The following is a 23467-nucleotide window of genomic DNA, read 5'->3' as shown; positions in this document are numbered from 1 at the left end:
AATGTGAAATATGAGGTCCTTAATTGTTAGTTCTTGATAATCCTGGACGTAAAACACAATTAAGCTTTATACTTTAACGTTAAAAAACTAGACAGATCCATATTAGCCTTATCTTATCTGAAAGCGTTAATTTCTTAATTAGAAAAAAGCAACATTATAGACGCAGATAATGTTAACAATCGTAAAATATAGTCCCAAGCATAAGGTACGTAGTCTACTCATAAAGGACCTAATTTTGGTTATCAATAATATTCTTAATTAATTATAAAGATAAGATAGGAAGTCTCTTGTAGTTGAGTTTATAATGGACACATTATTTTAAAATTGACATCGGTAATTGGCAAATAATGCGTAAGTGTCTATTCCATAGATGGTGCTCAATGACAAATATAGAAGATGGCTATCTCGTTAGTTTCAAGATATTATCTGCAAGGCGCGACGGCAAAAGTATCGTTACCGCAATTTCTATTTGATTTGTCTTGAAATCGCTTCTGTGGTGATTTCTCTCAATAGTTGGTAAGTTTATTTGAAATTCAATAGTTATAGAATGATTTAAGTTTTATTAAAATAGTTTAGTTTACTTTAAAAGTTATTAATGTGACATCGATAAGAGGTTCTAAGATGAAATAATTAATAAAATCATAAAAAATTTTACTGCTTAAAAATCAATTCTTTTTAATATATTATTTGGAAAATCCACTTAACTAGGTACCGTAGAAAATAAAAATGAAGGATTGAAAAAGTATAGATTATAAATCAAATGATAGACAGTAGAACCACAGCGAGGAATGGTGTTTGCTTGTAGCAGTGTAGTGGCATGTCGTTGACGAGAAATCTCACGATAATTTTAATTACTCAGATGAATTGATTTATCATAGATATCTTAGATGCTTGAACCCCAACATCAATATATCCCCGACATAAATATTCCGAATGCCTTTTTCTTTTTCAATGAGTGAGTAACGTCGAAACGTAGGCGAGCATTAAATTTAAACAAACAACCTTTAATTTATCGATGCACACTTAACAATAAGACTTCTACGCCCACGGGATTGCCTACGCGGAATAAAAAAAGACAAATGAATAAATCTTTACACCTTTCGGTGAAAGAAGTACACCTCATTGTTTTAATTTAATTTCTTATACAACAGTAGATTTTTATAACTTTTAATCTCTTTAATTATTTCGTCACGACTTAACCCACCGTGGATTTCTGAGAATCTCTGTAAAAACATATCATCATCCCTGTCATTATCTTTGACAAAACAGAGATAAAAACATTTTTTAAACGGAGTTTTCGGTCTCAGAAACACTCGACCAGTCTGTCATTTTAACCGCCATTGAAAAAGACAACAAATGACTGTCGATATTTTGTGGTATTGAATTTTCGTAACCAAATTGTAAGCAATTTAGTAACTTTTTTATCAAATTTCAAATGCAACAGTTACTTATCTTAAAGTTCTGAGCCACGAATTAATTCTTTCGAAATCACTTACCTATATACTCGTATATTGATACAACAAAAAACTGGTTAGACAGATTTAATTATATTGGTCAATAAAGAATAATGTATCGTGGTAACTCACTGTCACTTCTGTATATTGGGTAAATGTACTGCCACTTTTTCTTACTGACAAATCTAATTAATATACAACAAGTTTAAATTCTTGTTGCCATATCGAAAATAATCGGTCGTAGAACCTGTTCGCGTCTATCAAAGAACCGTCAGGAGATATAAAATCACTGATCACTCAAATTAAAATGTTATTCAACGTGTCTTATTGCGGTGATCGAACATTATTTATGATGTTGTTTAATGGTTGACAAATGCCGGTGTTGCCCGATTCAAATACCTTGTTTCGATTCGCTCTATTTGTAATGATAACAATTTACGAAAATTTATTGATTAGATGAATTATTTATCCACTTAAATAAGCTGAGTAAATTTAATTACAACTAGCCGTGTAATTAAAAAAAAAACTAATTACTAGATACGAGTAGCATCTGTGTTCTTCCAGACTATAATCTACATTCAAGCCAAATTTTATTGAGATACCGTTGAACCGTTCTGGAGATACCTTCTAACAAATATCCATCCATACATACAAACATTTTCTTTCTCATATAACAGATACAATGTAATAACAAGTCAAGCTTAAGTGGTGTAAGAAATTAAAGAAATATATCTTATTTGTAAAATCAACTGTAGTTTTACTAAATGTTAACTAGATTTCGAAATAAAATGTTTTTTCTGAACCTATGTCTCCAAAATTAGTGCGCAAAACCCTATCTGTGGAGAGTCCTGTAATGGGATCCACGGTTGGGCACTAAATCACGGTACACACTTATTATATAGTGTAATAAATTGGAAGCAGATTGGACTAATACATTTTTCAATTCGACTTTCTCTAGGTGTTAATCGCCAAGCATTTTTTTGTACTAGATCAAATTTGGGACTAGTTTGGACTTTATTTTTAATGATAAGGAAAAAAAATAAAAAAGAAAATGTGTTAAAAAGTAAGCGTGACTTTTTCAAATTCAATTATTTATTTAACGCTTTTTCATTTAGCATGTTTTCATTCCAATTGCAATTAATTCTTAACATCACAAGCGTGTTCAAACTTATTATCTTATTAATATTATAAATGCGAATGGTTGGAAGTATATATGGATGGATGGATGGATGTATGTTAGAGGGTATCTCCAGAACGGCTCCATGGATCTCGGTAAAATCCCGCATAATGTAAAACATAACCTGGAAGAACACACAGACTACTAATTACGTTTTTTTTTTAAATTCCGCTCACACGAAGTCGCAGGCGACAGCTGGTTTCAAATAAATGGGTACAATAAAATCCGAAATTAAAAAAATGATTTCACTGAATTTTTGATGGCTACGAATGTAATGACTTATTTCCCACATTCCTCGTGACCGCTTTCATCACCCAACTATTTCGAAGCACTCAACATTGTTATGCGTTTTATGTTTTAATTATAAGAGTGATGTTTAATGGCTACGTGGTACAGCGGTCGGAGTATTTTACTATTATTTCGTGGGTTCTGAGTTTGAATTAAAACAAGGTTTTTCTTAAAATAATGCTTTCGAAATATATAAGTACATATATTGACAAATTAAAATTACATTCGATTTATAATTATTTGATTCAACTTAGATCGTTCCTTTCTTTATTTTTATCTTATAGTCATTTACTAGTGAGCTTCTATTGTTTAAACACCTATTGGTTAAAATTTAGCAAATGAATTAAAAGTGCCACCTTTGATATGTATACAACAACAATATTCTGGCAAATTATACTAAAATTTATTGAAAATTAGTACCACATGTCAAATAAATTTTATCCGTTTGTATGATTTGAGACGGCATCTCTAGTAAGTAAGGCGAGTGTGGTAAATGCTTTCTCGATGGTGTATCGCGCAAAAATAGCCAATATCGACGTCGGCGTTAACGTTACCTAAGTGCTAGACGACAGTCGAATAAACAGTTCGCGGCCGGCTCAAGGGCGCACAGTTTTTTTGTATCAAACTGCCCACGCTTCAGGCCAACAATATTCGTGTACGCTAATACAAGAGCACTTGCGTATATCCAATCATTCATTGACAATATTAATATTTAAGGCAGCCATACTTTGTTTTTATCCACTAGGAGCTTACGTCAGATTCACATTTAAACGAAAAAAAAGTGTTTGTTTATTATGTTTGTAAATATTGTAATAAATATAACGTTGAAATATTTGTTTATAAATCAACGCAAGGGTATTAGAATATGTTTTTTTTTAAATTTACGTGCTTTATCGATTAGGTTGGAGGATGGACGTCTGATGCACGATCCGGTGGATAAATTGTCCATTATTTGTCCACTTGTCAATTTGTTGACAGTTTGTAACGTGCCTAGTCCGATTATAAACTTCTAATTAATAATAAATAATTATTGTTCGACATTTAAAATATGGTCACCGATCAATTCTAACTTTTGTTTACTTCACAAACGCTTATGAATTTTTTAGGTGTATTTTAAACTATCTAAATTAACAATCTATCGGTCACATAAATATTTTTTGCTATCACAGATACACTATAATATTCCGGTTAAGTTTACGTCATTGAGTCACATTGATGTCGCTGATGAAATTGCGTCCGAATAATCTTACAAAAAATCTGTAACCATTTTGAACAAACGCAGCTTTGTGTAAGGCTAAGCTGGATATAAGTAGGGCAATAAGGACACTGTTAATTCTACCCGGATCGGGTTACCAATGACACGATTATTTATAACTGTGCAATATTGTAACATAATTAAATCCAATTAAACAATAAAGTTTAACATATATAAGATATATTAGATTTTAAAATTAGCAAATGGAGCTTATTGCTTCAAAGAATTTTTCTAAACTTAATTTTACGCAGAAAAGTAACAAAAAAATATTTATAATAATTTACATTAATTCCATCAATTTGTTACGTATTACACAAAAATGTAAACTCTAAGGTAAATCGCGTATTATTTTATTTATCGTTTACCTAATTTAGACAAATATGTCACGTTTGAGCAATCTATCAAGTAAATCAGCACGTTTCTTACTAGGCCTATCTATTATTTCGCAAAATGAAACCATATCTAAGTGCTTTTATTGAATTTTTCCAATACAATTTCAAAGAATAAATTTTCTATTACAATGCTTTTTATAAAAGTTATTAAATTATAATCGAATATATTTAATTAATATTCTAGATAAATACCTATTATTTAAAGACTGCTTGACTACTTCTCATAAAGTTTTCATTCATATTTTATAACTATACTACCTTTTGCCTGCGACTCCTTCCGCGCGGAATTAAAAAAAAACTTAATAAGTAGCCTATATGTTCTTCCAGATTATGTTCTATACATCGCCTCTTTACAAGAACAAAGCCAGAAGAGCAATTTTTAACATTTAAGCGTTAATAAATTCTAAAATACTGATAATTTTAGTGTCGGAAAACAATTAAATTGTTGCGGTAATTAATGTGCTTTCTGAAAATAAGAAAAAAAAACTCAGTCTAATATGAAATTAGAATTTATCAACGCTTAAATGTTTCAAATTGCTCTCCTGTAAAGTTGTGTTTTAAAAAATATCACGTTGTTCTTGTAAAGAGGCGATACGTAGCATATTTCATCAAGATCCATTCAGCCGTTCAAACAAACATCCATCTATCTAAACTTTCGTACATAAAAATTATAAACTTGGAACAAATGCAATCGTATATCTGATATGTCATGCCATAAATTACCAACATGTCTTGTATACTGTTGTTCTTGGTGTTACACGTCATTAAATCAAAGAAATGAATCGCGTGCTTGCACCGCATCTGCGCTTGCGCTTTAACAAATTATTATCACTTTGGGGTCGCAGCATGTAGCGTGCCTGACACTGCGTCTGACCCTCGCTTCCAATCGTATCATGTTTCCGCCGCAGTTGCAGTGTCCAAAGAAAGCTTATTCGTTCCCACTCGTTTTTAAATCAATGATTTATCACTTGGCCGAAACTCCAGTGGCTTAGTCAGCGATTACTTATTTAAATTCATTTCATAAAACTTTACAGAAGACCGTGGACGAGATATTTACGCTATTTACTTTTCTTACATTATATCGGGACGTTTAAATATTGCTAGTAAATAAAATTGATTGAAAAATGAGTGTACATTTGCAAAAGTTAAATCAGTTAATATTAGTAGTAAGTCAAAGAATTTGCAACATATACATTTGAAATTAAATTGAAATATATTGAGAAGGTATCACAAGTAACCTAAAATTTTTATGAAGAAAAAATCATTCCTTGTGTGTGATGCACACCAAAATAAACCTTTTGTTGTTAATAACAACAAACATCTACGTTCTATGATTTCTTCAAATATTTTTCTTTCCCTTCTAAGAAAACGAATCGTGAAAACAACTCAGTAAGAAAAAATAGGCAATCATTAATTTTTCAGACTTAATCCAAAAAAATCAATCAAACTTCTTCCATTTATAATATGAATATGGACAAAGTTATTCCTCTTTTGGTAATATTAGTTACTAGCTGTCACCCGCGACTCCGTCCATGTGTTCTTCCAGACTATGTTCTACATCTTTGCCAAATTTCATCAAGATCCATTCAGCCGTTCCAGAGATACCTTTAAACAAACATCCATCCATCTAAACATTCACATTTAAAATATTAGTAATTTATTTAATTGTATTCATACAATGATTTTTTTATCACTTGAGATATAAGTTAAGCAAATAAGTTAACTAAAGTTGATTTCTAATCTGCGAATCAAAGAGTATATAACTACTTCGTTGTATTAATAATGTTTAGGGTAAATGTAATTAACGGAATGTAATAATAGCTTGTGGCACATTATCGTCTCTTTCCATCTTTTAGGTTAACGTATCATGTTTTTAATTAAATTGAACCTTGTAAACCGTTCAATATTATTTTGATTCACCGCTGATCCAAACATTAGATTAGGTGACGTTTTGTTTATATTACGCAACCACTCTTTTTGTAGACAGCGGGCAGACGGCTCACAGGTACAACCGTGACTCACATGCTTTATGGTTATAACTATTAATTTGCATCGTAAGAAATCCATAGCAATCAAGCACATCTGCAATCTCGAGAGTATAATAAACCATCTGAACCCATAAAGCATTGCTCAATGCAACGTTATGGGTTTATAATTTCTAATTAAAGTTGATCGAGGTGTATGAGTTAGTTCACGTATTGTAAGTTCTAAATAGGACGCGATCAACAGACCTAGGCACCAATTCGCGAGCCCCAAATACATGTTTCCTAGTCAAGTCGCAACTACATTGTTGACGTGATTGTTCACGTGGTCTCACGCTAAATTAGACATAGGTATACTTTTTATTATAACACACTTAAACTATTAGTAATACTAGAGGGTCGATGTCGCAGTTATTAAGCGTTTGATAAAAAAGTTATTGAATCAAAATCTATACCTCCAGGTTCAATGCCCGCCATATCTGTGTTCTTCGATTTTCGAATTTCTTATGTACATTTATCCATGTGATGCAACCTGCACATATATGCAAAAAAATGTATGAAGGCAACGAATCAAAAAAAGTTTTAAAGTAACAACAGTTAACAGTTAAAAAGCTTTACAAACTATTTACAGAACCATTGATTTCTATTTTTCTTTAGACAGAGTGATTCGATATATAGGAACTTGATAGTTGAATATACAATCAAATAAAATGGAAAATATTCAAATTAGTACATAGTAAACCCGAATAACAGAAATAGCATCAAGAGAATCGGGGCCAACGCTAAAACATTTGCAGGAAAGTTTTATTGTAACATAAACTTAAACAAACCGTTTCGCAAACCACAATACACAATTGTATGTCGGATTGCAGTACGATGAATTCACAAAAAAGAATATCCACATTTTAACAAGAAAAACGTTTGATACATCAAAGGAGTGGCCAACCTTTGCGGAAGGATTATTAAAAACAAACACTTATGTTTGACGAAATCGTTGCGTTTACGGGTTGATGGCATAATAAAATGTGTTCATTTTGACACCAATCTGGTGTTCATTATTTGTGAGCAGTGTGACCCGTCGCGGCGTAACCCGACACCGCGCCGGCTGCCGACACCGACTCTTGTTTGATCTACTGAGAGCTTTTTAAACTTTTTATGTCATAGTTTAGTGCGCTTTAGGCGCCTTTATTGCTGAGTAAACATTTCAGGATTATAGTTCATAGCGGCGACGCGCGGCTAGAAGATCTTTCTAGTTTTGACAGTTCTTGCGAGGTTCCAACCATCAGTTTCTATTTTGGTAGTTTTGACAGGCGGTGCATTTTTCCAGAGGTTAAGTCGAGACATTTTATTGCATTATACCACTTCTGCGCTTCTTAAATTCTTAAAAAAACATGGAAAACATTTTTCTTCGGATTTTTCTCTGTTCTTTCGCAAGTAAGAGATTTTTTTATCAATAATGTCCTTAAGTCTTTTTGTAGGAAATTGAATTTTGGCATAAAGCAAGGTTACGGAAACCACCAAACCAATCTTAGGAGGCAAGAACCAAACTTCTAGTACCTAAAAAATTATGTTCCAAGATAAATATTAAATGCATACAGTAACTCCGAAACCTTTTCATTCACATAACAAGAAATAAAAACACTATGAAAAATCAAATCAAATTGAAATGTTAAATTTGAGGTCTAGTATAAACAAATATAAATAATGTTTAGGTAAAAACCTAACCTTTAATTTGTAGTGCTCATGATATGTTGTTTATGTTACAGAAAGACTTTTGTTTTGTTAAATAGCCGTTCGAAGGATTGCCGAGCGGCCGGTGTTCCGAAACTTTAGGAAAATAGACAGACCAGAGTTGTAGGCAACGGCTACTATAAGCAACAGTGAACCATCACGAGAAGTTTAATAAATTGCCGATTTAATGGTAAATAAGTAAAAACTCATTAAATGATAAAAATAGCAAAGAATATAAAACATACACTATATTTATATATATAAGTTAGTAAAAGTAAGATATATAGTATATATGTTAATATGTTATTATATGTTAATATTTCAATTGCCAAATATTGTAGTATTGAGCTTCACATATATGTATGAGGTCAAAAAATTGAAAAGTTCTTAGAAATAAAACACGGATCATTTTCGATGCATTATTTTATAACTCTAAAAAGTAACTTTACATTTTAACATCTAAAACTCTAAAACCTGTCAAGCTATTTAAGCTACAAGAAGTGACAATAAAATTAACATGATATAGCATAATGACATTTCATTTTTATTTCTACCTACGAAAAGTATAATCCTTCTGTCGTTAGAGCAAAGTGCATATTTATAATATCCTTTTGATGAGTAATTGTTCAGCGAAGCCTGAATGAATGACGAGCTCTTGCATACCGCCGGCCGGCGTTAAGCGGTCGGATTTTTAAATAAACATTTTTAATGACCACGCCGCGCATGCGCGCTGCCAGGTGTGCGCAGACGGTCCCTATCCCTCCCCTCCCTTCCCCTTCCCTGCCCTCCTAGCCTCCTCCCCCCACTCCTGCACGCACCTACTTCTTTTGTTCCTATTCATAGAATCCGTGTTTCCTGACATGACCTATAATAATAATTTAAATTCGATCATCCTCCATATGGTGCATCGTAACCCGACGTCAAATGATAGGAAATGCGTAGGTTCAAGATAAACTTTACTCGGAAATCTTTTCCAATCATTTTACAGTAATATTTAAAATAACACTTCAGAATTATTAAAATTAAAATGATGTTCCTAAAGTAATATTAATAGTCAAGCTCAATATTTAGTATTTCTAACTAAACCCTGTCAAAACTGCACATTATTCCAAAAAAAAAGGATTAAAAAAAGACTCCCCTAAAGATAAAAATGTTGGATAGAATAATATGCAACTGGAGATAATCCTATGAACGAATCTTATAGTTCAAATAATAATCAATCCTTGTCTTAATTCAACTCGTGTAATAGTTTGAACAATATCTCGGGTAATTATTAAGGCACATGATCATGACTTGCTAATAATTAAGCCTCAAACATCATTATTTATCAGTATACATTTATATACTGTTAGAGACAAAAATCAACACTGTGCCGGTGTATCGGCGCAGCACTAGACATGTCAAATATCAACGCTTACGTCGCCTCACTACAGCTATCTGTCACTTGGTTTTGGGAACTTTAGCGCGCAATACGCTCGAGATGATCTTGACTAATAATTCTCTAAAAATACTAAAAAATCTACCTAAGAATAGTTGGTGCTGGCCTAGGTAACTCACTGATTAACTCTATTTTGGTGATACTACTATAAAACAAAAGAAAATCTTTCACCATAGGGTTACAGTACGTAATACTCGTACTAATCCCAAACCCAAGTAATTTATTAAACGAGTTATCTTAGACAATAAAACTAAAAAAAACTGTACTCTAATTTGAAATAATTAGTTACCCATATATTTTTAATAGTATGCCAACTACTTCTTTGTCAAGTTAATATTAATTACAATTATAAGTAGATTATTCAATAACTAGATATAATTACAGGCTTTCCCGCGCCCGCGCACAGTGACCGCTAGCGCACAGCTTTCGCTGCAATTCATCACTGTCAATGTTATAATTATATCTATTCGAATCATAAACCCAACGCTTGTGAATTGTGAACTTTATAAATGATCAAATCGAGATATTGTTCTGTTTAGTAGCTGCGGGGCGCCCGCCGAGCGACGCCCGGCACTTTGATAAAATCGTTTAATCTCGTGTAGGTGTGACTTAATAATTAAAAGTGTTACTTACACGTTCATGAACCCATATGTGTGAAATTAAATGCACTAAGTGTGAGATGGGACGCGACACTAATTCATAACTCAGATAAACTCATTCTATTCACCCTATAGGAGCATAGGGCGCATCTATTGTCTTGTCTTGGTCAGAGATCACCGCTTTATCGTGACTTTAGCCGCTTACGACAGTAGATCGAAACAATATTTTCATCCCATTTTTTTAATTAAATTAAATAAGTTTTTGCACAGGTGTTGCAAATCCAAGGATTATCTATACTAAAATAATAAGTAATAATGTTTCACGAAAGTTATAACAATGAAACTAATATCTGAAAATCAATCAATATGTGAAAATACCTATATATGCTATACATATATAGGTATTTTGAAATTATCTTTGCTATATATATAGCAAAGATAATTTCAAACAAGACGAAATGTATCGACTCAATAAGCCTTAGTACAAATTATGGTAATAACTTTAAGTAATTAAAACCAAAGACTTATGAAAGGCGAATAATTATTGTAAAAAAAATTACTTTCGAAATTATCTTCAATTTCCAACACGGGATTCACTTCAGGTATTCCCAATCTGATACCGTCTATCCTCCCACTGCACCGCAGTGACATTATTTATGGGAACATATAAATTTATAAATAGGTGCACACGATGCTTTTATTAGAGATTCAAGAGATTAATTGCTTAAATAAAAGTGTTCTAAGATCAGCATTTAGTGGACTTTAAATCTTATTAACGATGAAACGCATTGAATACATAACTCAATTGAATAATAGCGCATCAAGTCTGTACCAGGAGAAGTTATAAAAAGGATATTAATTTTTTAAAGAATAAGAAGAAAAATCCAATACGATTAAACTCTAGTTTTAGACTTAGATTCGAGAAAAAGATAGAGTTGTTTAAGCTCCCGATATTTCGACACAGTTGCATGCACCATGGTGTCCAGTCAGTCCATGAGTATGTAACGTACAGTATATTAGTAAAAACGAAGAAAAAAGATAGAGGTAGTAACAACAGCAGGATTAACATGCCGACTCGACACCATGAATATTTTCTTAATCGGTAACTAGTAAGATATGCGCTTCGTTTGATAAGTGGAGTATCGCAAGCCCCTATCTCTTCACATTTTACCCTTTTCCTTACGTCCCATAACACAAAAACTACGCTATCGATAAACATAGATTTTAAAATATAGATTTTTAAAGCTATTTAATAGCTTTAAAAATCTATATTTTGAAACGGCTTTCATTTCGTTACCTTAATAAGTAAACTTTAATATAAAGTATTAATTTAATTCATAAACGATATTTATTTAAAGATTTATATAAGATAAAAATAAATTGTTTAAAATTTCCGTTACCCCTTTCACTTAGTCTGGAAAACGTAATCACTGTTGACCCCAATTGAGATAAAAGGCGAGATTGTTTATTGGCACTGTCGTCGAGCATTTGGGTGGTCCGCCCCCGAATATGTATAATCTCACAGCAAACCCCAATGGTTTTTTTGAAAGTTATTTACGTCTACAGTTTACTTTGTACTTGCCTTATGTGATGAAGGTATTTAGATATAGGTAAAATTTTAACTTTAATAATTAAATCATTACCTGTCACACTCAGAGTTAGTGGGTCACTAAGGGAGATCCATCAGTTAGATTTAGTGTAATTTAAATAACCATTTACTACTCCTAGCCCTAATGATACCTAGCACTTTTTGTGCAATTTCTAAAATCTTTCGTGTCTCTTTTGACAGAATATAATTAAGAATTAGAGTTTAATTTTAAAACGAATCGCGGAGGGCAGTACGTGTCCTATCATTTCATTCCAAAACTGGAATCACTATAGAGATCGAATTTTGTCACGAACACGGAAAAATATTTTTAACTCTTTGCCTTGTAACTTATCAAGTCTGATAAATTTCCTAAGCCGCATCAAAACATCTTCATTTTATTGATGTATCGATAGTTAACACGCGTATGCCAATGGCAGTAATAAATAAATTAAAATTACATATCATGTATAACACCTTCATGATAATACGAGTGAAATACTCTGCACGTGAGGTTGAAGTAAGAGTTATGACCAACTAGCTATGGACCGCGACTCCGTCCGCGCGTAATAAAAAAACCTAATAAGTACCCTATGTATGTGTTCTTCCAGACTATGTTCTACATCTATGCCAAATTTCATCAAGATCCGTTGAGCCGTTCCGCATCCATCCATCCATCCAAACATTCGTGATTATGATATTAGTAAGAAGATTATTTTATTATCTATGACATTAATTAGTTAGGTTTTTTCTTATCCACTATTGCTTGAATTGTTAAAAATTGTGTAATTTAATTAGCTATTTATCTATGCTTGATGACAATTTATCCACAGACTTCGTTACGTAGTAAGTACTGTTGTGTAGTAGAAAGGCTATTGTAACGTAACTTGATACCTTTGACCGCATTTACTGTAAATTATGACCGTTATCTATGTTTAGTTATTTACAGAATTCTTACCATCGACAACAGAAATTATAAAATGGATAAGAAAATTCACGTATTATGTATCTTAGTAGAAATATAAGGGAAAATAAAAAAGTTTCCTAAAAGCAAAAATACAGCTTCGACAGTTAAATAGCTTGTACCAACATACCAACATTCTTCCTATATAAATCTTGGTTGCTTATAATAATATGGTTATATACATTTTATTATTCCTCAATTTGATGTAAGAAAAATTGTGTAGAATTTTATCGCTCCTCAGGTAAAACCAATTGGCTGAGAAAGTCATACGAAAAATAAATATTATTTATTGGCTCATAATTCATCTTATTTAAATGTCTCTATAAATAATGTTGATTAATTAATGAATTGCGTTGATAGATCAGTGACTGCGATCTAACGAAGGATCGATTACGAGACAATTTGTAGTTAACATCTTGTGTTTACGTTTGTATGTGAAACTATGCGTTTCCACTGCCAAATTACTTTTACAAACACAAATTGTAATCTTTGTTCAAACAATGAGAACAACAATGTGAAGATAATTGAAGCAAGAAAAATCATGAAAATTTTAGCCTTTATAGAGTTACAAATAAGCTGCCATTGTTCTAAAACTCGCTATATAGGTACCTTCATTTTTAACTGAACGGTCGAACAATACAATTGAAACTATCTGTTTAAACTGAAGGTGTGTAGCCGACATAATAATAGTTAAAATATAGATAGTAAAACAATAAAACAATACGTTTTATTCAATTAAGAAACAGATGAATGTAATGGAATAGAGCCTACAAAATCTCACTAGCTAGACAAGAATAAATCTTGTAACAAATTATTCAGAGCTGGAACTCCATTCAATTTGAATCAGACTTCTCTGATTATGATTATAGATATGATTATACGAAAATATTGCATGATAATACGTATTCTATGAGCATAAAGCCAAGTACTGAGGCAGTATGTTGCAACGCCGTCAAGTGGTCGCTCGTCGTTCCGGCTTCGATCACATTTCACTCGGCCACCACAATGAAACGACTCGTTAACCAGCCGTCAGATGAATGCTGTCTTGTGCAATACACCCTGCAATCTAAGAATATGGATTTTGTTACACGCCCTTTGAACGCTCGTAAATTCACGTTACCGTATTCATAATAGCGCTTTATACCAATTTTATGGTTGTAAAGTTTCTAACAACGAATATTCAATTGAAATAAAGATACTATTATGCATGAATGTTTATCATGAGTATCGTATTACGACTGAACAACATTCTACCCACACTGAACACTGAACTAACAACCCGATGACCCTAAGTTGGCCTTAAACTTGACCAAACTGAGTTGTCATGAAATTAAAATGACTTTTATAAATACAAATCCGCGAACAAAGTTATAACACACCAAACGAAATTGCATCCATATTTTCGAAGTAAAGTTATAAAACAAACTCGTATAGGTTAGTATCAGTGCGCATTAATTCCCCTCGATGCCACGTGTAACTAACACAATCACAGTTCAAACTACGAAATGAGATTTCAGGACAAATATTATCCTATTCACGTTCCATTTTCCACAGAACGTGCTGTATCTACGAACCATGTTTTGCATTAAACAATGCTACTGTAGACTTTATGATGTCATCCCCATCGAAGGTTTCGAGCCAACCCTTAGTTAGAGGACGCTAAATCTTAGTTAATATCGCTGGCTCAGTAGATTGTAGAGCTAATACATGGGTATAATTAAAATTAAAAAATTAAGTTTTGCATTTCATAAATAATGGAAAATGTTAAAACGGCATTAGCATGAGAAAATTTTATATTTCGTAATCTTCCCAAATTTTTAGAATTCAAGCACAATTGAAATGAGATTAACATGCAACCAATATTGCTTTCTAAATTAATATCATTGTATCTTTAATCGAATAACTAGATATATTTTTTACATATTAAATGCTATTAATCTAGCTCTGGAGTGGGTCCCGCTAGGAACAAGGAAACGTGGCTGGCCAAAACAAATGTTGCGGCTGCGGATATGAAGACGTTCGGGCTGACATGGTCGAGCCCAGAAAAGAGCGAGATGACGGCGTACTGTGGACGCCCTCCGCCTCTCGACCATTAGTCAAGTCAATAATTACCAAACATGACACTTTAAATATTATTGAGTGACAATAGTTTCGAAGTTATGGTTGCTTTAATTCAACATAACATTAACATTTCCAATTCTCATGAAAATAATACTCGTATATTTTGATAGATGTAATTGCTCGAAGCAATGGCCGCACGTCGATAACATGTTCAAAATAACTCAACAAAACATCTCAAACACTGGCCAGATAACACCACTTATTATAATACTTCTTTCAGTAATGTAACTCAATGAGTGTCTTTTTACAATTTAAATATAAAAAAGGTAATTCGAGAACGTTTTAGTTATCAAATATTTTTTTTTTCAATTTTGATAAATATTAAAAACCAAAACTAATTTAATCATTATCGATAAAACTAATTTGTTTTTATTCCAAGGTGTTAGTATCAAATGTTTCTGACAAGGGTTATGATGTATGACCTTTAGCTTATCTCGACGATAAGTTTTCTTGGGTATTAAAAAATATAACAGTAGATTATAAGTGGTCGCGACTGTCAATCAACTTTTTTTATCTTCAAGTAGGTTCAGTTATGCTTACCCTAGGGAGATTCCTCTCTTTGAAAGTAAAAATACATACTAGAAAACATGAACATATGTAACTGTCAAAACAAATTAACCTTTGTCAGTGTCAAAAAGGTTAACTGAACAAACGAACGAATTAAACTATATTAGGAACAACAGATCAGCCAAGCCTTAAATACATATATTTAATATTTATGTTGAGTTATAACTATATAGAAATAATATTTACATTATATAAATTAATAACATATAAACATACCTTTGACTTACGAACGACTAGTAACCCCATTATCAGTTTGGCTGCAATAAATTTAATGATTTAATATATGTTGCAATTGATTTGCAAATATCACATAAATTTCAATTAGCAACTGAACGACACGACCGGAGCTGCATTACCAAACAATAGCCTACACTTAAATCATTAAAAATTTATAATCATTGGAGTCAATACGTCGACACGGTAACCAGAGAGATCGTTCACTATCGCTTTACCTTTTTAAGCGCTGTGTTAAATGTATAGATAAATAAAAATACCTAAACTTTATCAGAACTTAAAGCACTACAAAATGTGTGATATAGTACTTAGAAGCAATTTAATATGCCACAAAACAATTTGTAGAAGTTCATCTTTTAGTAAATAGTTACAAGTACACATAAACTCGGTAAATATGAAGAGACTGCAGACCTTTAAAAGTGAAAAAAAAATAGAAAGGGAAGCGGCAAAGATTTAAAAATCTTGAGAACTTATAGCTATTGGCACATTTATTTTTTTCTTGAAAATTACGTGAACGTTTTGTTTTATGTAAAATTGAAAATCTATGAATTATAAATTTATAGGTAACTCGCACTTTGTAAATATATAAGATTTAAAACGTGCGCACTGTAATTAATATGCTGATCTATTGTAATTAATGTCAGGAATCAGTTGTTTAAGAGCTATTTGGCATGTACGACGGACAACGAGAAGACGCCTGCGTGCCTTTTTAATCCGACGTCTAGAATAATTACCGCAACTCATAAATAACGTTCACATTCCTTTATTTATTACCTACAAAGGAAAATTGTTGTTTGTAAAGTTGTAAACAATCATTTGTTTGTTGCAGCCGCAGCGGAAGAATGGTGCGAAGCTCGCAAGGGTTGCTAGAGAGGAGGCTCGACCTACGGTGCCCGCGTCGCAACAGAACTCTACAAGTAAGGAATACTAATTTTCTTAATGTTCAGTCAGGGATTCCCTTAGTGTAGATTTGGTGTAACACTTAAAGTTTGATTGAGTAGGATGGCGGCGGTTAGATATTCGAAACATTTGTTTTTAAACCAAACTTATTACATTCAAATTAAAAACTTAACTTAACTAAACTTACATAATTTTGATGCTTCCTTGTCATACAAAGTAGAGATATAATTAATTTTTATGTTATGACGAACTTATAATAATTAAATGAATATTGACAAATTCCAACTAAAAAATTGTGTTGGTGCACGTTGTTTGTTTACGTTGATTGCGTTTTTATCACAAATTGATAACTCAGCGGAGAAAACTTGGTCTGTTTAATTCGAACATGAAGATCAAATCAAAATCTAATTAATAAATTCATTGATTTCAGATTAGATCTCTAGCCAAGAAACTCATAAATAAAACGTGGACACAAATCTTAAATATAACTGGCTTGACATAATTAATAAAAAAAATTAAAGTACTCGTTTCAAATTATTATTACAGAGTTTGTCTGTGCCTTACAAAATATTGTAAACAAATATTGTTGTTATTGAATGATTTTTTTTCAGTTAAATTCATCCAGGGTGGTTGTGACCTGACTTCGTGCCCGGAGGATGCGGCTTGCATTCAGTTCAACAGTACAGTACACTACTGCATTTGCACATCAAACGCTGAACCCGCCAAGGATGACTTAAAGTGCCCGCGTAGCATCGGTAATTACGGAAACAGCACGTATTTTTCCACGCGATAAAGGAATCATTAATTAATTCATTAGTCCTTTTTTACTTCTTACACAGAATTAGCTCTTAATTAATTTACTTTTTAAATGCAATATAAAACTACAAAATAATATATAGTATATATTTAACTACTAAATCAATTTATACATTAATAAAATTCACTATTTTTGTATTTAAAGCTTAATTATGTGGTATTATCTTAAATTTACCCGATTTTACATATATATACCTTAAAATTATTAAATAATTTTGATATTAAAATAAAGTAAAAAAAAAATCAAGTTACAATAACGATCATACTATTGTATTACACCATATCATATTTTTATTGAAAAGTCATTACTCTGGGCTTTTGGCTAATTACTTTGTATAATGCATACATTTTCAATTATGAGTATGAATTATTGTAACATTCTATTCTCAGTCAAGATTTCACGTAACATAAATAACAATCAATATTTCAATCGTTAAATGATCGACTGGATGAATAATGTTGCCTGCAGTTATTATTTATGTTAATTTCACTATCATTTGGCTGCGTTTCGCTTCAAGTTCTTTATTTATAAACAGTTAAGGTAACAATTTATTGCGAATTGCGTACATTAATTGCGAGTACAAAACATTTGCATGTTTTTAACTGCTCAGCTGTACGCAGGGTGGGGCCTTGTGTTTGGCAATTTACACTATAGAATAACAAACTCACGTATCCGTGTATTGTTTGATCAAAATAATTAACAAATAAAGTTAATTCAGATCTAAAAGAATAAAGGTTATTCTTAAAATCTGTTGTTGATGACTCTATCATTGTTAATATTAATCCTCATTTCCAAGAGCTTATTTTTTAAATGTGCATATTTCAACTATAAGCTACTTACAAATACCAACCAGATTGAAGCATTAATATTGTTGGATATTATTAATCAAGCAACAAATGACGCGAGATATTAGGTACTTCTGTCTTTTTTATTGAAAATAATTTAGTAATTTATGTTTTGTTTTGTGTTTCAGTACCATTGAGTCCGATTGCGATACACAACATCATCCCACCTTTAACGTCTAACAGCTCAACTGATGGAAGACTACCATCTTCATCTGCACAGGTTAGTCTCATACAATCAATTCCTTTTTCATACAAACAACTATAACTATGTATTTTTATATCGTACGATATCGTACAATAAATACCGAGTTAGGCTTCGTTCAAGAAGGGATTAAATAAAGTAGATAAAGAAGTTCACGTATTTTCGAAGGTTTTCATATGACACATTTAAACTCACTGTTTTGATTAACTTTATCACTGTGTATTGATTTTGAGATCCATTGGCGTCAGAATGGTAAACGAAATCAGTGCTTTTCCATAGCGACTGATAAATATTCATAAAAGGACCGGCGTGATAACATTGACAACGTCTCCCGCAAATTGGTGGACGTGCAAAAAATAGATGAAATGTTGATTAAACATGTTCTTTTTTCGCCTACACATGGCATCATAAAGATTTTTTGTAGTTTTCTTAAATGTAAGATCAATATGTATTTTTAATAATAGTATAAATTTAGATATCTTCCTATTTTTTTGATTAAATGCAATATAATTATATGCTAATATTATATTAAATGCTAACTTTTTTACCTTTGTTAAAAATCTATTCTATTTAATTAGTCTCACGAAAATTTAAACAATTTAATCTATTCTATTTAATATCTATTCATTTTAACAAGTGAAAATTTTGTCAACAGTCCCCAAAATCTCTGGTGAGCAGCGAAGAGTTTTCGGAGTCTCCTCTGAGTAATACTTCGTTTGTGAAACCGGGCGGCAACATTGGCGCTAGTGAGCACATACTTATTGGAGTGATGGTCGGCGGTGCACTTCTTGTCTTCCTCATAGCTTTGGCCATTTTCCTCTATGTAAGAAGACGCATGTGTCCTGTCGACGGAAAAGTAAAACCGGTAAGAACACAACCACTATTATTCGTGTAATGATAAAATATACAATTTTACATTATGACAGGGATTATTTATTTACGTTTAATCATAAAACGGTATTATGAACACCAGCTTACAACGCAACGCGATCAGTTACAATGTTAAAATATCGATTTCATAATGATGCGCCAAAATTATCACCAAATACTTAACGTTTTTATTTATATTTCATTTTAACAAAGGTTTCTTTTCCCCTAATGTTTATAAGTGTCTTCCTACAGACTGTCTTTCATTCACATTTTACAATTTTAAAACTCTCAAATGGTACATGCTACTATTTTCTACAGCTATTTTAATTAAAACTTCCGTGAATCGCCCCAAAATAGATGAGATTGTGTTTGTAGCGTATCAGACCTGGGGAACCACTGCTTGCTGAACGGTATATAACGAACCCGCAGTACGGCGTGTGCGGCGCAGTACCGGGCTCGCCGAGCCCACGGCGCACCGACGACAACGAGCCACAGGTGCCTCTGCTCGACCGCAAGGCGTTGACTTTCTTAGAGGAGGTCGGCGAGGGATGCTTCGGGAAAGTACATAAAGGTCAGTATTATTACCATAAAACAATTAACACATAATACCCAACAAGAAAAATAGACTGGATTCTGAATCTACAACCCATAAGGATGAAAAAGACTAAGCAAGCAGTGTAGGTTTCCTTTACTATGGCTGGCCAAAATTCAGACATTTCAATTTGGTCAAATCTACTGTTTTCTTTTGCAAATTGAACTTTATAGGTATATTTAATGAATGATAAATTTTTACAGGAGTTCTAAGAACCAACAGCGGCGAACAAGTCGTAGCCATTAAAGTGCTGAAGGAGAGCGCAGGGCGTAGCGCTGAAGAGGACTTCGTCAGAGAAGTTTCCATAATGTCCGCATTCCGACATCCCAATATTTTAAGTCTTGTGGGAGTTGTATACAGAGGTAATTTATATATTTATATTATAATATCTTTAACCAGATAATTCCTAACATACTTACTTGCTTATTGGCTTCTGTTTATAAAATTAATGAATAACATTGTGTTGTTATTTAATTCACAGATGATATCAGTGCAAGTCCATGGATGGTCTTCGAATATATGGAATGGGGAGACTTGGCAGGAGTGTTACGGGGGTCAAGAGGGGGCGGCAGATCGGGCCCGACGCTGGACAAGCCGAGCTTGCTGCATGTCGCTCTGCAAGTGGCACTCGGCATGCAGTACCTCGCCGCCCGACGGTTCGTACATAGAGACCTCGCAGCCAGGAACTGCTTGGTTGGCGCACATCTCGCCGTAAAAATTGCAGACTTCGGTATGTCTAGGGACGTCTACACCTGCGATTATTACAAAATGGGAGGAGAAAGACCAATGCCTGTACGGTGGATGTCCCCAGAGAGCATAGTTTACGCTCGTTTCACTCACGAATCGGATGTATGGTCGTATGGGGTCGTGCTTTGGGAGATCTACAGTCGCGGCAAACAACCATTCTACGGACACAATAATGACGAGGCTACCAAATTAATTTTGAATGGTATAGTTCTAGTTCCACCGGAGGATTGTCCTATATTTGCGTGTGAACTGATGCGCGCCTGCTGGGAGGAAGATCCTCGCAATAGAATAGGCTTCGACGAAATCTGTAGCAAGTTGAAGGCGGCGGCGGAAGCCGGAGGCACGACTACTCAAATGCGATTACCGCGTCCCCCCGCGCCTCCTCAAGATTCTCTCGGATACTTGGTGCCAGCGCGGAATCCACCGGTCAACTATTTCCAGCCGCTCCCAGATCCCGATCCCGAATCCGAGTTTAGCGAGGACGAGGACGATGAGGAAGAATATACTTGACCGTCTGCGATACCGTCAAGCTCGCAATATGTCCTACGTCATTCGGCGCAGGAGCTGGACCAAAAACTAGATGGCGCGCAATTACAGAACCCGCCGCGAAACAGCAAGGATAAATCTCTTTGCTAGATCATATTTCTACATCAATGTTACGACTATCAAACATGAAGGACTCGAAGTAATTAATTAATACTCAATATATTAGTGTGATATTTTTTTCTTTATAATAGGTATAGACAAATAATATCCAACATGTTAAATTGTTACCTTTCAATATCCACAAATATGATATATTCGTGCGGATATGTTTATGTATCTAAATATTTTGTGCCATAAAACATACCAAAATGTAAAGAAAATAGGTATAATTGATTTTTATACATTTATCGAAATGTAAAAAAGATAGGAGATAACAACAACGTTGACTTAAATACGTCGAAAAAAAACAGAAATTATTTCCTACTTATTACTTTTATTTAAATTAAGTGTAAATTGTTTGTTCATATATGTCTTAATATAATTATACAATATGTAAAGTTTATTAACTTTATTTAAAAGAAAAAGTACAACTTATAAAAATTCTCAACGAAAATCAACGATGATTGTATGTATTTGTTCTCGTAGGTACAAAATTATCTACAAATGACTGATGAGGTAGAAGTAAATGGAACAACTACCTCAATCATAATTTATTTATATTAATTGTATATAGTTACGATTGCATCATGTAAAATCTTTGTAACTTTTTGCACTTTAATATAATATATTATTATATATCATCACATATTAATTTAAGGACTATTGTATACTTCTGCATTGGAGTACTTTTTAATATAAATAAATTTTCATAATTTTTAATTGGATGATATTACGAAAACCAAAAGTGTCAAATTGATAACGTTTCGTTAATTATTACACTGTCTTGTTAGTGTTTTTAGTCTCTCTATAAAATTTTAATTATTTTACCTAAACCACTACAAGGTTCAAAACTCTAAGATTAAGAGAAGACTATGTTTGGCGTGTTAACATAGTAAAAAAAATGACCACATACTATAATAAATGAAAATATGTATGACTTAAAATGTTTATAATTATGTATAATCTACATTATGGCAGTACCATAAATTGAAAAAGATAATACGAAAATTGTAATATTTAAAAGTGTGAATAAATTATTTCTCCCCACCTTTTTTATTTTGTAATATAAGGATGGTTGTTAAATGTTTACTATTAATGTACGTATATGGAATATTGTGTGTAATATACTTAGCTAAAGGTGAGATTCGTAAACCAGCAACTGTATTAAAAAGAATCTGTATTAAAAATTACAAAATGAAAACCTACACTACTACCGTTTTTTATTTCTTAAAACATACATCACAATTACCAAATTATTGTTGAACTGTGACATACACTTACACCTACAACGGTAAAAGGCCCTTCATCTGTTAAAAGTACCTAAGTCATGATCGGTATACCATATAATCCCTAAAAATTCATTAATTAAAAAGCCTACCTATGTAAGGACTTCGGACTACGGTACTTACTGGTGTAAGTGTAAGGTGATTATACAAATACAAAATTTTACTATTAAGCTTCAGAGTTTTCTGAAGACTTGCTTGTTGTGGTACTTAGACTAGTTAGTTCAATTATCTAAGATATCTGAATCGCCGATTACTCTACAATCTTAAATATTGAAGTATTAACACCCATCGCAAGAGTTGACTAGTACGAGGAGAGGCTTGACTATAATTTTTAAAGGAAAAAAATTAATACAATTTTAACTTTTCATCCGTTTATCATACGTTTTCATAATAACATAAAATTAAATAAGTAAATAATGCGTTTTTTTCTTTTAAAATCCAACACTTTGTACTAATTTATTTATGGCAACATTTAAGTTGCGAAAAATCAACTTGCCCTACCAAGTTTTCTACTGATCTGCGGTCTACGGGAACTGGCAATCTCATCTTGCGTCAATGCCACCGCCTTCTGTCATATCGTTTTTCGCTCTCATTAGAATTTTTCGGCGTTTGGTGTTGTGAATGTTGTTCGACGTGTTCAAAATGTAAATAAGTGAACAAGAAGGAGTAAAATAAAAAATATTTCATATGCAGTGTGTCACTTTAATTCAACATGCCCCCTGTCAATTCTAAAGCAAAAAAGAATGGCGCTGAATATGAGGTAAACATTTGTATTA

General features: G+C 32.7%; 2 protein-coding genes across 3 annotated transcripts in view; both read left to right on the top strand.

Moving 5' to 3' along the window:
- The window catches only part of LOC106714211 (BDNF/NT-3 growth factors receptor), a 36821-nt gene extending 15233 nt beyond the window's left edge, over positions 1-21588 (top strand). The window contains exons 2-8 of one of the 2 annotated variants that reach the window (XM_014507185.2): positions 16617-16704; positions 17299-17442; positions 18478-18569; positions 19207-19416; positions 19851-19992; positions 20217-20375; positions 20495-21588. In XM_014507185.2, the coding sequence (XP_014362671.2) occupies positions 16617-16704; positions 17299-17442; positions 18478-18569; positions 19207-19416; positions 19851-19992; positions 20217-20375; positions 20495-21270 (1611 nt within the window). In that variant the 3' untranslated portion in view covers positions 21271-21588. Of the gene's footprint in view, positions 1-16616; positions 16705-17298; positions 17443-18477; positions 18570-19206; positions 19417-19796; positions 19993-20216; positions 20376-20494 lie in introns of both variants that reach the window. The other variant, XM_014507184.2, reaches the window with a different exon arrangement.
- Positions 21589-23213: 1625 nt separating this feature from the next.
- The window catches only part of LOC106714196 (dedicator of cytokinesis protein 9), a 34705-nt gene continuing 34451 nt past the window's right edge, over positions 23214-23467 (top strand). The window contains exon 1 of the mRNA XM_014507166.2: positions 23214-23451. Coding sequence (XP_014362652.2) covers positions 23404-23451 — 48 coding nt within the window. The 5' untranslated portion in view covers positions 23214-23403. The remainder of the gene's footprint in view (positions 23452-23467) is intronic.

This window comes from Papilio machaon, chromosome 1, assembly GCF_912999745.1.
Source record: "Papilio machaon chromosome 1, ilPapMach1.1, whole genome shotgun sequence".
Taxonomy (NCBI): Eukaryota; Metazoa; Arthropoda; class Insecta; order Lepidoptera; family Papilionidae; genus Papilio; species Papilio machaon.
The sequence above is the reverse complement of the archived record's forward strand: the minus strand, read 5'-3'. Positions and strand labels throughout refer to the sequence as shown.